The sequence below is a fragment of the Rhodotorula graminis genome (genome assembly GCF_001329695.1).
Source record: "Rhodotorula graminis WP1 unplaced genomic scaffold RHOBAscaffold_12, whole genome shotgun sequence".
In the NCBI taxonomy this organism is placed as follows: Eukaryota; Fungi; Basidiomycota; class Microbotryomycetes; order Sporidiobolales; family Sporidiobolaceae; genus Rhodotorula; species Rhodotorula graminis.
In genome coordinates this window covers 345638-358459 of record NW_017264939.1, presented here as the reverse complement: position 1 = coordinate 358459, position 12822 = coordinate 345638, and the positions used below count along the sequence as shown (strand labels likewise).

Below are 12822 nucleotides of genomic sequence, written 5' to 3'. Positions count from 1 at the left end.
TCGACCTCGTCTACGCTGACCTCGATCACTAGGAGCCGTTCGTAGCGAGAACCCAACGACGCGACGATAGCCAGAGACCAGCGAGGGCCTGCTCTCCGGCCCGATGCAGCCAGGTGATGTCCATGGGGTTGAAGTGGTGAAGGATAGGGTGAGGGGGGGAGGGGGAGCGAGAGAGGGAGTGGGACGTTCCGACAGGCATGTCCATGGTGGGTGTGAGCAGTGTGTGCGGCTGTGCGCTTGGTCGTCGGGACTCGAGTGCGAGGCCAAACAAGATGAGGGCCAAGGGGAGGCGGCGAGGGCGGCGAGAGGTTTCGCACCAAAAAGGCCCAGGCCCAAAACCGGCCACCTCTTGCCTCCCACACCGCCTCCTCCTCCCTCCTCCTCCTCTCCTCCTCCTTCCACCACACCATGCGCTCGACTCTGCCGCTCAACCTGCGGCTACTCGCGCTCCCGCTCTCCCGCCCCAACGGCGACCCGCCCCGGTTCCTCCTCCACGCCCTGCGCAGCTCGCTCGCGTCGTCGACCAACGACCTCCCGACCACGACTCGCTACCTCAACAAGGCCATCAACAAGGCGGCCGACCTGTGGGCGGGACTCGGCAAGGCAGACGGCGGCTGGAAGAAGAAGACCTACGTGCGTCGACGCTCTCCTCCCCTCGTCATCGTCGAGCTCGCACTGACGGCTGGCCCTCTCCCACAGCTGACCGGCGAGCGCCTGATGGACCGAATCGAGTGGGAGGAGTGGGCTCTGAAATCTCTCGACCCGGCCCTCGCGCCCAAGCTCCTCCCCTCCCTCTCTGCGCCCTCTTCGTCGCCTTCCTCGTCGTCCGGCGCGCCTGCACCAGCCGGCGCCGGCGCCGGCGCCCCCTCGTCGACCGCCACGGCCGCGCCGCTCCACGCCGTCGCCACGACCAAAGGGCGCCAGCCGCGCGAGACGGTCGAGCTCTTGTACCCGCCGAGCCTCCTCCCCGACGAGAAGGCGCTCCTCGACGCCCTCAAGGCCCAGCTCGACCACCGCGAGCCCCATCACCGCGGGCTCATGTACCGCTGCCTCATGTGCGTCCTCGCTTTCTCTGCCCCCCTCTCTCTCTCTCTCCACCGCGCGACACGGGCCCTGACGAGCGCACTCACCCCTACAGCCTGTCGCCCCTGACGTGGCCGTTCGCCATCATCCCCGTCGTGCCCAAGTGAGCCCCTCTCGCCCTCGCCTCCTCGTCTAGCCCCGGCGCCCGAGCTGACCCCTCCTCTCGTCGCGCCGCAGCCTCCCGCTCTTCTACGTCCTCTGGCGCGCATGGTCCCACTTCCGCGGTGCGTCCCCCTTCCTCTTCTTCATCGTGGGGACTCCGAGAAGGCGACGAGTGACTGACGCCCCTTACGCCCGCAGCATGGAAGGCGACTCAGTACCTCGGTTCGCTCATCGGCTCGCCCTCGCTGCGCCTCAAGGCCTCTCCCGAGCTCGACGAGATCTACCGCTCGGCGACCCCGCACGCCGTCGGCGACCTCCTCCTGACGCCCGAGCGCGTCCCGCTCCTCGTCAAGCGGTTCCGCATGACGGACGAGGAGAGCAAGGAGCTCGAGCGTGCGGTCGGCCAGAGCGAGAGCAGGTTGAGGCAGGCGAGGAGCGAGGCGCACCCCGAGTTGGTCAAGAGCGAGCCGGAGCGGGTCAAGAAGGACTAGACGGCGCCTCCCTCCCCCCCTCCTCCCTCTCTTACTCTCTCCCTCTCTCTCTCGAACTCGCACATAGACTCGTCCTCGTGTAGCACTACCGCCCCCCTTTGCCATTACTTGTCCTCGCACTTTCCCCCTTCCTCCTCTCGCCGCCTGGCGCACCTTCGCAACTCGCATTCTCTCGTCCGTCGACCTTCGCGACCCAAGAGACGTTCGCTTGCGCCCTCTCTCTTTCCTTTCTCGCGCGTTGTCTCTCCCGATTGTCCTGCCTGCAAGGAAGCTTGCAGCTGTCGCCGCGCTCGTCGTGCAGCTCGCTCTCGCCGCTCCCTTTGTCCTCGACCCGCCTTTTGTCTCGCTAGACCCTCTCGGCCGCGCTCTGCGGCTCTGTCGAGTCGCTATCGCTCGTCCGTTGCTCGTCTCTGCTGCACAGGCGCGCGGCCGCACACAGCGCGAGCACACAGCTGCACGTCGCGCCCAACTCAGATCGCGCCCGCACGGACCTTTTTGCTCGACCGCATTCAGCCGACCGAACCGAGGGCGGGGCAAGTGCTCGCGCCTTCCGTTCCTCGCACCTCTCCTCCCCTCTCTTCTCAAGCCTCGCCACCTCGCTCGGCCACCACAACGACCACGACGAGCATGGGCGACTCGCCCACCCTGGGTCGCACCGACACGCGCGCCTGGATCAAGGAGGAGCAGGAGAGCCCGGTCGTGCCGGCGCGGCTGTGGCACGGCGCGTGCGGGCGGCGGCGAGGGCAAGAAGGACAAGGGCACGACGGCGCAGCGCTGCCGCCCAACCCGCAGACGCACAGCCCCCTCGCACGGCGCACCCGCTCGCCGCCGCGCAGCCTCGACTCGACCCGCGCCGACTCGTCGCCACCGCCACCACCACCAGCTCACGCGCCGTCGCCTCGGCTTGACGCCAGCGTCGGGCTCGGGCTGGGCCTCCCGGTCGAGCTGGACGAGCTGCTCGAGGCGGGAGAGGCGTTCGCTGGACTGGGCGCAGGTGCGTCGGTCGTGGTTCTCTTTCGTCTCGACCGGCCTCGCGAGAGGCAGGCGCACGATAGTACGACCTCCTACCGACGCGCGTCCTCATCTCTGCAGCGTCGAGCATGAGCGTGTTGCCCCGCCCAAGCGGCCCTACCTCCTCGCCGACCTCCTCCCCTCGCTCGCCCGACCTCCCCACCACCCCTCCCCGTCCACCTCGCAGCATCCACCGCACCCTCTCGGCCTCGACCGCTTCGACCACCTCTCGCAGCAGCTCCTCGCACCCGAGCAGCCCGCGCTCCGGCCCACACGCCGGCTCGGCGCCCACGCTCGGCGGCGCGGGCCCCGGGACCCGGGCGCGCGGCGCGAGGAGGAGCGCGAGCACGGCGGCGACGAGCGTGCACGGCTTCGAGGGCGACGAGGGCGGGTTCGAGAAGGCGAGGAGCCCCGCGGCGGCGTCGATGCCGAGGACGCCGTCGCTCGCTGGGTCGTCGCCGGCGGGAGGTGACGAGGTCCAGCTCGGGCTTGTGCCGTCAGGGGCAGCGGCGCAGGCCGACTTCCCGTCCGCGACGCACTCGTCCTCGCCGTCGGCGGAAGCGCCTATCGGCCGCCCGTCGAGCGCCCGTCGGCCATCCACCTCTTCCTCGACGACCACGTCCCCACCCGCATCCTCCTCTCCCTCGCGCTCGTCCCCCCCCTCGCACACCGCGCACCCCTCTCCCTCCCCTCGTTCTTCCTCGACCTCCCCTGTACCTCCCGCCGAGCACTGGCACGCCTCCTGGGCGCCTCCCGCCGACGTCGACGACGAGGAGCAGCTCGTCCTCGGGCTCCTGCCGATCTTGCACCCTGGTGCCGGCCTGCTCGAGCCCGAGCCGGCGCACGAGGGCGCCACCGAGCAGCGCGAGCTCGTGTGGAGCGAGTCGAGCGAGCGCGAGTGGGCGTTCGAGTGTCGCAGCGTCCTTGGCCAGGCGCACGGACCGCCAAAGCCCGACACGCCCGCGCCCGCGCACCCGTTCTCAGCGCCCGGCGTCGCGCTCCGGCGCACTCCCACCCCGCCGTCCTCGACGAGCCGCTCCCCTTCGACCTCGTCGCTCCTCGCGCCCCCGCTCGAGCCGCCCAAGCACACCAAGCGCACCTCGGTGCTCTCGACGCTCGCCTCGCCGTTCGCCGGCCTCGCGCGCAGCCGCAGCACGGGCGGCGGCGGCAGCGCTGCGGGGACGGGCCTCGCGCCGCCGCACGACGGCGAGCGCGCGAGCACGTACCGCCTGTCGGTCATCGGCGAGGCGTCGTCGTCGGCGCACTCGGGCGGGTCATCGTCCTCGTCCTCGGCGGCGTCCCTGGCGCCGACCTCGTCGGGCTCTTCCCGCCGTCGACTGCGCCGCACGAGCCTCTCGTCGAGCTCGGGCGCGAGCCAGAGCCAGAGCCAGAGCCGGAGCGGCGCCGAGGCGACGGTGACCGAGACGGGCTCGCAGGTGCGGTACGCGTCGGCCGAGGCGGCGCGAGACGAGCTCGACCGCATGGGCGGCAAGGCGGCAAAGGTGCTCGGGCTGAGCGTCGCGGCGCCGGCCCCGGCGGATGTGCGAGGGGAGCAGGAGCAGGAGGGGCGTGCGGCGGGAGGACCGAGCGCTGCAGCGGTCGAACGCCCGAGGTCGGTGCGATCGTCGAGGTCAGGAGGAGGAGATCAGGAGGAGCGCGGGCTGTCGAGATGGCCGGCGAGGAGGGACGACATCAAGCCGTTCGAGCTGTGAGTCCGAGACGGTCCCGTACGGCCAGGCGCCGCTGTCGCAGCGTCCCAGCCATGTTCTCGCGGTGCTTCTGACTTACTCCTTGCGTCCACAGCCTATCCGCCGACATGTACAAGCTCGGCTCGCCATTGACCTCGCGCTTCCGCAGCGGCGCTCGCACCCACTTCCGCCCGCGCTTCGTCGCCCTCACCGCCTCTCCTCACCCTCCCTCTCCCTCACCTTCTTCGTCGCCCTCGTACCACCTCCGCGCCTTCGTCTCTCGCCACCCGTCCGAGCGCGAGACCTACCGCCTGCACCTCTCGCCCTCGTCCGTCGTCTGCGTCCCCTCGGCCGCCGAGCTCCCCTCGCGCCTCAAGGACGGCCGCGCCTTCGCCATCAAGGTCACCGGGCATCAAGAGCCGACAGGCGACGAGGGCACGACGCAGGCGCACGCCGAGGGCGACTCGGCGTGGGTCCTCGGGCTTGACGACGAGGGCGTCTTTTGCGAGTGGCTCGAGCGCCTCAAGGGCGTCGTGCGCGACCTCCGCAAGCGGGCGGAGCGTCGTCGAACGTCGTCGAGTCAGGGTGGGCACGACGATGGCGCGCCGTTCGACCTCGACATCACGCAGCGGGCGGCCGACGACGAGGCGTCGCTCAAGTCGGGCGACAGCGGGCTCGGCAGCCTCGTCCTCTCGGCGCAGGGGTGGCAGTTCGAGCTGAACCAGGACGACGTCGACCTGCGGTCGAGGCGCCCGTCGGCGGGCCGCATCGAGGCGGCGAGCTCGTCGTGGTCGAGCCGGACGCACACGACCGGCTCACAGCCTGACGACGGCGCATCGTCGCGCTCGGGTCGTCGCTCGCTTGACGACTACCTGTCAGCGCAGTACAACGCTCCTGCCACCACGAGTGCGGCAGCGGGCTCGTCCTTCCTCGACGCCGACTCGTCCGGCGACGACAGCCTCGTCGATGACGTGGCGCCGTCGGCCGCCCGCCTCGCATCCTCGCTCGAGGCGCGCAGCAAGCTCAGCGAGCGGGCGGTGGAGCACTCGAGCTTACCTCCTCGCGGCCTCGTGCACCTGCACGCCCACCTCGCACCGCCGCGGCCTCCTCCCTCGTCGGCGCTTCCTCCCCTCCCGCTCGAGCACGGCGACAGCCTCTCGCCCTCGCACCTCGACTCGTTCCGCCGCCAGTTCCGCACAAGCACGACCTCGCTTCCCTCGTCCCGCCACGCGCGCCCCGACCGCACGTCGTACCTCTCGTCGCACTCGTCCGACTCGCTCCCGCCGCCCACGCCGCCGCCTCGGTCCAAGCTGCCGGCCCTCCCGCCGGTGCCGCCGTCACCCGACCTGGCGCAGCTCGAGCGAGAGCTTGGACGGCGGGCGCCGTCGCGCACGAGGAGCGAGCACAGGGCGTGAGCGGTCCGTGCCCGTCGTCGCCCCTCCTCTCGAGTCGCCTTTCTATCTCTCTATCATCTTTCTTTCTGTCGTAGCACCTCGGGCCTCTCTCCTCGTCTCTCTCTGTGCAAAGGATGTTGTCGTGCAGCCTCGCTCTGTCCCTCTCGAGAGCGCGAGACCAGAAAAGGACCGCGAGAAGGAGTTGCAATTCTTCCGACACTCGGGCGCAAGCGCTACTCCTTCTTCTTCAGCAGCATGGCGCGGAAGTCGTCCTGGCTCTTTCCGCCCTCGGCGGGCTTCTCGCCGCTTGGACCCGCCATCGTCGCGTCGCCGCCGGCCTGACCCTGCGCCGCGAGCGACCCGACGCTCCTCCCCGAGCCGATTCCGAGCCGGCCTCCTCGTCCGCCGCGGCCCCTCGTGCCGACGAGCCCGACACGGCCACGGCTGCGCGTCGCCTGCCGGGGCATCATCGGGAGCTCGCCCGGCCCGTCGCCCGAACCTGCGCCACCGCCGCCGCCGCCGGGCGAGCCATTCCTCGCTCCGCCGGCACCGCCTGCTGCAGCACGAGCTTGGCGACCCTCGGCGAGGAGCGTCACCTGCTGGCCGCCGATGACGAGCGACTCGCGCTGCATGAGGACCTTGCCGACGTCCTGTGGGCAGGGAGGCTCAGAGTTAGTGAACGCGATCGTCATGGCCGAGAGGAAGGAGAGAGAGAGAGGAGGACGCACCGCCGGATTCTCGAGCAGCACGACGGCCTCGGTCGTGCCGGCGACGTAGTTGACCCTCCGGACGGGCGCGAGCTTCTCAAACTCCTGCTGGATGACGGCCTCCTGCGTGTCGCTCGCGAGGCCCCGCACACGCACGCCGCGGTTCTCCGTCTCGACACGGCGCTCGGGCTGCGACGCAAACTTGCCCGTGCCGGCCTGGCGCGCCTGGGCGATCGTGACCGACATGTGGCGCTTCTTGAGCTCGTGGTTGTTGAGCGACAGGGCCTCCTGCGCCGACGCCTGCGAGCGTGAGAGCGAGTCAGTGAGGCGGCCTTGAGAAGACGAGAGGAAGACAAAGGCGAGCGAGGACGCACGTCGTTCTCGAACTCGACAAAGGCAAAGCCCTTGCACAAGCCCTTGTCGTCCTGCGGGATGCGGACGCCCGTGACGGTGCCGAACGGCTCAAACAGCTTGCGCAGGTCGCCCTCCTTGACCGACTTGGCGAGTGACGCGACGTAGAGCTCGCGCTGGTGGGCGCCGGCGTCCGAGCGCGACTTCTTGCGCGACGGGTCCGAGATGAGGACCGACAGGGCGTGGCCGGGCTCGAGCTCGGTGCCGTGCAGCTCGAGGGCAGCTTGCGCGTGTGCCTGGAAGACGGCAGAAGGTCAGACCGCGTCGCAGTGCAGGAAAAAGAAGGAGAGAGAGGCGAGGCGCACCGGGTTGGCGAACTGGACGTAGCAGAACCGCCTCGTGTTCTTGAAGCGCTTGCTCGGCCACCTCGTGTCGAAGATGGTGCCGTACTTGCTGAACAGCTGCTCGAGGGCGGCCTTGTCGAACGACTCGGGAAAGTTGGTCACGTACAGGCACGACTGCCAGGCGATGTGGACCTCGGTCTCGAGGTCGTTGATGCGCTTCTTGTCCTTGGTCTGCGCCGCGAGGACGCTCTCCTGTAGGCGGGGTAGGCTCGTCGTCAGTGATCGTCGAGGGGCAGGAGGAAAGAGAGGCGAGTGAGCGCGCACGGACCTTGTCGACAAACTCGATCTGGGCGTAGGTGCGCTCGTCGATCGACTTGACGTGCAGCTCGCGGATCTCGCCACACTGCGAGCGTGAGAGGGGCAGATGTCAGGCGCGCTCGAGAGAGAGGTGAAGGGGAGGAGGCGAGACGCACGTCGCGGAACAGCTTGCGGACGTCCTCCTCGCTCATCTCGCCCGAGCTGATGGCAAACACGGTCGAGTGCTCGCGGTCGCTGCAGGTGGGAGAGAGTTCAGGGTCAGGTCGGCGCTCAGATAAGGATAGGCGAGAGTCGACGCACCGCTTGGGCTCGCCGGCCGGCTCGGGCGCCTCGACCCGGACCTTCTTGGCGCCCTGCGCCGGCGCCGACTCGTCTTGCGGGCTGCGCTCGCGCTTCTTGCTCGCGTCGACGCCGTCCTGCGCCGGTTCTTGCGCGACCGCCGACGAGATGAAGCTGTCGGCGTCCGGTGCGGGCGCGGCGGCGGCGGCCTTGGCGGCGGCGTCTGCTGCTTCCTGTATGCCATGCACACCAGATCCTATCAGTCGCCGGTCCTCGACAAGAAGACGCCTCCGAAAGGTGAGAGGTAGGGACGCACCCTCGCGCGCCGCTTCTCGAGGCCCTTGCGCTGCCTCTTGGCCTTGACGAGCGCAAACTCGACGTCGGCGAGGACGCCGTACTCGTTCTCGAACGTGAGCCACGCCTCGAGCAGGAACTCGGGGTAGTCGAGGCCCTTGACGGCGCAGCCCTGCGTGTAGACCTGGTGCGCGCGAGCGTAGTCGCCCATGCGGCTGCGAGCGGCGGCGGCAAAGAGGGTCAGGGCCCGGTCAAGGCGACGTCGAGGGGAGGAGGCGGGAGAAGGGGACGCACGTCTCAAAGTCGGCGTGGCCGTACCAGACGGCGTACGAGTACTGGCGGGTCTTGCACAGGTCCTCCCAGATGGCGCGCGCCTCGCTCAACATTTGGAAGCGCTCGTACTGCGGGACATGGTGACACGTCAGGCTCGCTCGACTCTGAGGGGATCGAGAGGGACGCACGATGCGAATGAGGAACTTCTCGAGGCGGAACTGAGGGTCGCCGCCCTTCTTGGTGACTGCGAGCGAGGAGGCGAGTCAGGGATGCGGTGACAGGGCGCGAGCGGGTGGACGGGCTCGACGCACCCTTCTTGGTCGACTCGATGCCCTCCTGCAGCACGCCGATAGCGAGTCCTGCGAGTTGCGCGTCGGGACCGTCGTCGGTCGCTGCGCACGGCCGGGAGGGTCGTCAGGACGAGGTTCTCGGGCGCCGAGCGAGAGGAGGAGGAAAGGGGGACGCACCGTTGCGGTCCATCTCGCGCCGGTAGTAGCTCGCGCGGGCGTGGTACAGGGCAACGGTCGCGTCCATGTCCTTGGAGAAGTAGCCCGTCGCGAGCGCGCGCTGGAAGAGCGCCTCGACCTCCTCGGCGCCGAGACCGAGCTTCTCCTGCGGGTGAGGTACGCCGTCAGGGAAGGGAGGCCGAGGAAGATGCAAGAACAGGACAGGGACGCACAGCGACACGCATGGCGGCAGTCCAGAGCGAGGTCGACGTCGGGAGGTTGCGGATCGCCTTCTCGGACACGTCGCGCAGGTTCGAGTCCTTCTCGGGGATCTTGTGCTGCGGGTGCTCGCTCAAGTCAGGTCGGACCTTCAAGAGAGAGAGGGCGACAGACGAGGACGTACGAGGAAGCCAAGGTACTCGTCCCACAGGTCAATCTCGGTCGGGTGGTCGGCGACGGCGCGCTCAAAGATGCCCTTGACGAGCGGCGTGTCGGGACGCTTGACCTCGCGCTCCCACGAGACGTAGTCGAGGTACGCCTGCGGGCTGTAGCCGGCCGCCTTCTGCTCGCGCACGCGAAAGAGTCAGTGCTGCTCGGCTCAGACGGGGGGCGACGAGCGAGAGGGGACGCACGAGCTTCTCCTCCTCGGGGTAGCGCTCGTCGGCCTTCTTGGCCGTCGCGCTGAAGATCTTGTTGGCGGCAGGCAAGCTCTTGTCGTAGTTCTCGTTGTCAAAGTTGGTCACGAACGACGAGTAGGCCGAAAACGTCTCGGCGATGTCTGCGACGGCGCGACGAGGTCAGCGAGATGGCGCGTGAGGAGAGGAGAGAGAGAAAGGGACGGACCGAGATGCGGAACCTTGAGGCGAGCGAGGTACATCTGCTCGACCTGGAGGAGCTGATCGGGCCTGCGAGTAAGAGGAAGGTCAGGACGGGCGAGTTGAAGAGGCGACATGGGGATGCACGAAGGGTCGAGCTGCACGAAGAGAGAGAGAGTCAGGGTCCCGTACACGAACAGAGGAGGCGAGGGGCGCACCTTGAGGAGGTCCATCTCGAAGTCGCGCCAGAGCGACCAGACCTTGGAGCTCTGCAGGCACGAGGAGGGGTCAGTGCGTCTCCTGTAGGCGTGACGAGGGAGAGGTGGGACGCACCTCGGCAATGTGCGCTCCAGCAACGTTGAGCACCTCGTCGCAGACGCCGCGGACCTCCTCGAGCGAGAAGACGACGCCAAGCAGCTCGTCCGGCTCGCCGACCTTGCGGCTCGCCGGCTCCATGGCGGCGTCCTCGTCGTCGGCGTCTGCTGGTGGCGGTGCCGGCGAGAGGCCCTGCGACAGGTAGTACTTGGCAGTGGTCCACTGCGACCACGAGACGAGGAGCGGAATGGCTGCGGCGCGAGGAAGAAGGTCAGCTTGGCTCGTGGGAGGACGGCCGAGACGAGGCGGGGGCGCACAGAGGTGGTCCCTGCTGGCTCTGCGGTACAGCTCTACGAGCTCGAGGTAGGGCGCGACGTCGTCGGTTGGCGGATTCGGGAGGGCCGCCTTGCGGTCGTCGAGCCAAGCCGTCCACTCGGCTGCGCGGGGGAAGGGCTGGGTCAGCTCAATGCACCATAGGGTTTGAAAGAGAGAGTCGGGCGCACCTTGGCTGAGCGGATACACCTGTGCGAGCCCGTTCCTCGCCTGCTCGACCTCCTGCTCATCAGTGAGCGCGCGCGCGAGGGCGATGCGCTGCTCGTGCAGGCTGCGGTCGTGCGGCGCAGCGTTAAGCTGCTCGAGGAGGGCGCTGTAGGCCTGGACCTGCGGGTCCTGCGCGTTGGCCGCCATGTCGACCAAAGTGGGGAGGAGACGAGCAGCCGCGCACCTCTCGTTCTCGTGCGGCTCTCGAGATCTCGCGAGTTCCTGCCGCCAGTGCTGGGGCATGGCGGGACTGCAATGCAGGTCTATGTACCCTGCTCGAGCCGGCCCTGCTGTGCGCACCTCTCACGGCGGTTCCTCGCCGGCCTCGCTCGGCCGTCAACGCTCGCTCGCGGCTCGGCGGCTTTCCTGCGCACTCTCGACGCTCTAGCACGCGCAGAGAGAGTCTGCCTGCAGAGACCAGACGTGCCCGCTCTCGGTCTCGCCGGGAAATGCTCGCCGCTCGCTCGCTTGACGTCGAGGACAGGGAACAGTGCCTTGCAGGACCTGGGGAACTCGGTACACGCGACAGCGCGGCGACGTGCGGGAGAGAAGGACGCGGAAAGAAGGAGGGCGTGCGAGGACGGCGAGAGAGATGGAACGGGAGAGGGCGAGGTGGGCAGTCGAGGGCACGCGAGCTGCAGACGAGAAAGGTCAGTTTCCTCGACCAGCAGGCGCACAGAGAGAGGGAGAGAGCCGACGCACCGCCCGATCAGGACCACGCCAACTCGAGGAGCTGGAAGACTACGCCGCAAGCGGCGAAGCTGGCCGTGTAGTCCTTGACGATGTCGGCGCTGACCATGGGGAGGACGACCGGGAGGTCGAGATCCGGCTCGACGTACACGTTGAGCCGAGATACCCTGAAAGGTCGGTCTTCCGCCTCGAGAAGCGCGTCGAGGCAATGGAACAGGAGAGAGGGCTCGTCGCGCATGTAGCGGTACTCGAGGAGGTCGAGGTTGAACGGCAGGTCGAACACGATGTCCAGCTCGACGGCATCGTCGTACGCGCCGACGACGCGCACGTGCGACGGGAGCTGGCGGATGCTGTCGTTGAACCAGTTGTTGGTCTCGCCGAGCATAGGGTTTGCCTCGAAGACAGAGTGACGCAGGTGCCGCATGTTGCGGATCGCGAAGTCAAACCCCAGCGAGCTGATGCTGCGCTCGGCGTAGCTGTGCACGGTCTCGAGGTTGCGGCATTTCTCGAGGAGCGTCGCGATGAAGTTGGGCATGTCGAGCGGCGCCTCGTCGTCGTCCTGGATGAAGCCGGTGACGCAGAAGTCGATCGCTCGAGGAAGGCCGAGAAGGTGCGGATTGTGCTCCATCGCGGCGAGAAAGTCGGCGCACTCGTCGGCCGTGTCGAAGCGGAGGGAGTGCAGGAGGGCCGTCTGCGCCGGACCCGCCCAGATGCGACTGACGAGCGCAGCGCTCGCCAAGGCCGCCTGCTGCGAGTACATGTACCGCGTTGTCGTGCCGGGGTTGCGCACACGCAGATCGAGCACCGCGAGCTCCTCGCAGATCATCTCGATGAGCTCGACAGGGAGGCGAGCGGCCGGGCTCAAGACGGCGGGCGGCGCGGCCATGATGATCGATGAAGATGCCGAGGTAGATGAAGAGCTGGTACCGATGCCGCACGACGTCTGCAGGAGGGGGAACGAGGTCAGCGCACCATTCCATGGGGGCGGCGAGGACCGGGGCGGAGGAGAAGGGACGGGAGGGCAAGGGACGCACATGAGGCGGGCTCGAGAGCTCTTGAACTGTAGATGCGGGGGTCGAACGGGTCCTAGATGCGAGTCTCGCGAGCTGGTGGTGAGCGGGAGGAGGACGAGGAGGGAGGTCGACTCTCTCGCTCCTCGTCCACTCGCCTCGGCCTCGCCGGTCGGGCTGGTCAGGGTGGGTCACACTCAGGAGAGGCTGCTGCTGTGTGCAGGCGCTCGACGAGCCCGCCACGAGCCAGCCTCGCTCTTCCCCCGGCGGCTTTCTCCTCGAGAGGTGATGAGGCTCTGGCGCTCTCTCGCGGCAGTCTGGCGGCGATTTGAGCCGTGCAGGGCGTCCACCGACTCTCTGCTCAGAGCTCGAGTGCTCCACAGTGCCCGCTCGGGGCAAGGGGCGAGAGCGAACGACCTCCTCCTCCTCGACTCGACGGTTTCTCGTCGCGCTGCAGGCGAGTCGAGCTGTTTGAGACTCGGCTCTTCTCTCACTCGAGCGAGTCTGCACTCTGTTCTCCGTCCACCGGCCAGCATCGACGAGAAAGGCTCGACATCACGTGCGTTGAAACGAGAGAGACGGCTCGCCGAAGTTTCCCCACTCGGGTCCACGGCACCCTCTCTCTCCTGCGCTCTCTCTCCCTCCTCACTGCACGACAGCGACAGCTGCAC

At 68.5% G+C, this 12822-nt stretch overlaps 4 protein-coding genes across 4 annotated transcripts; 2 read left to right on the top strand and 2 right to left on the bottom strand.

The window, feature by feature from the left end:
* Positions 1 to 408: 408 nt before the first annotated feature.
* RHOBADRAFT_55305 (uncharacterized protein) lies at positions 409 to 1857 on the top strand (the record flags this gene model as incomplete). The annotated part of the gene is made up of 5 exons (XM_018417780.1): positions 409 to 633; positions 700 to 1055; positions 1139 to 1186; positions 1261 to 1307; positions 1384 to 1857. 5 exons carry the CDS (start codon positions 409 to 411, stop codon positions 1674 to 1676), a joined length of 969 nt encoding a protein of 322 aa, XP_018269121.1. The 3' UTR covers positions 1677 to 1857.
* Positions 1858 to 2303: 446 nt separating this feature from the next.
* On the top strand, positions 2304 to 5790 carry RHOBADRAFT_55304 (uncharacterized protein; the record flags this gene model as incomplete). The annotated part of the gene is made up of 4 exons (XM_018417779.1): positions 2304 to 2670; positions 2769 to 2784; positions 2875 to 4395; positions 4491 to 5790. 4 exons carry the CDS (start codon positions 2304 to 2306, stop codon positions 5788 to 5790), a joined length of 3204 nt encoding a protein of 1067 aa, XP_018269120.1.
* Positions 5791 to 6002: 212 nt separating this feature from the next.
* RHOBADRAFT_46165 (uncharacterized protein) lies at positions 6003 to 10598 on the bottom strand (the record flags this gene model as incomplete). The annotated part of the gene is made up of 21 exons (XM_018414733.1): positions 6003 to 6419; positions 6498 to 6776; positions 6851 to 7123; positions 7193 to 7423; positions 7500 to 7574; positions 7645 to 7723; positions 7790 to 8001; positions 8085 to 8277; positions 8357 to 8463; positions 8524 to 8579; positions 8647 to 8727; positions 8803 to 8947; positions 9015 to 9119; positions 9185 to 9343; positions 9414 to 9559; positions 9625 to 9686; positions 9744 to 9754; positions 9815 to 9865; positions 9930 to 10162; positions 10229 to 10348; positions 10415 to 10598. 21 exons carry the CDS (start codon positions 10596 to 10598, stop codon positions 6003 to 6005), a joined length of 3219 nt encoding a protein of 1072 aa, XP_018269119.1.
* Positions 10599 to 10931: 333 nt separating this feature from the next.
* RHOBADRAFT_55302 (uncharacterized protein) lies at positions 10932 to 12177 on the bottom strand (the record flags this gene model as incomplete). Its single annotated transcript, XM_018417778.1, has 3 exons — positions 10932 to 11086; positions 11154 to 12084; positions 12172 to 12177. The coding sequence occupies 2 exons, from the start codon at positions 12175 to 12177 to the stop codon at positions 11161 to 11163; spliced, it is 930 nt and encodes a 309-aa protein (XP_018269118.1). The 3' UTR covers positions 10932 to 11086; positions 11154 to 11160.
* Between the last annotated feature and the right edge of the window lie 645 nt (positions 12178 to 12822).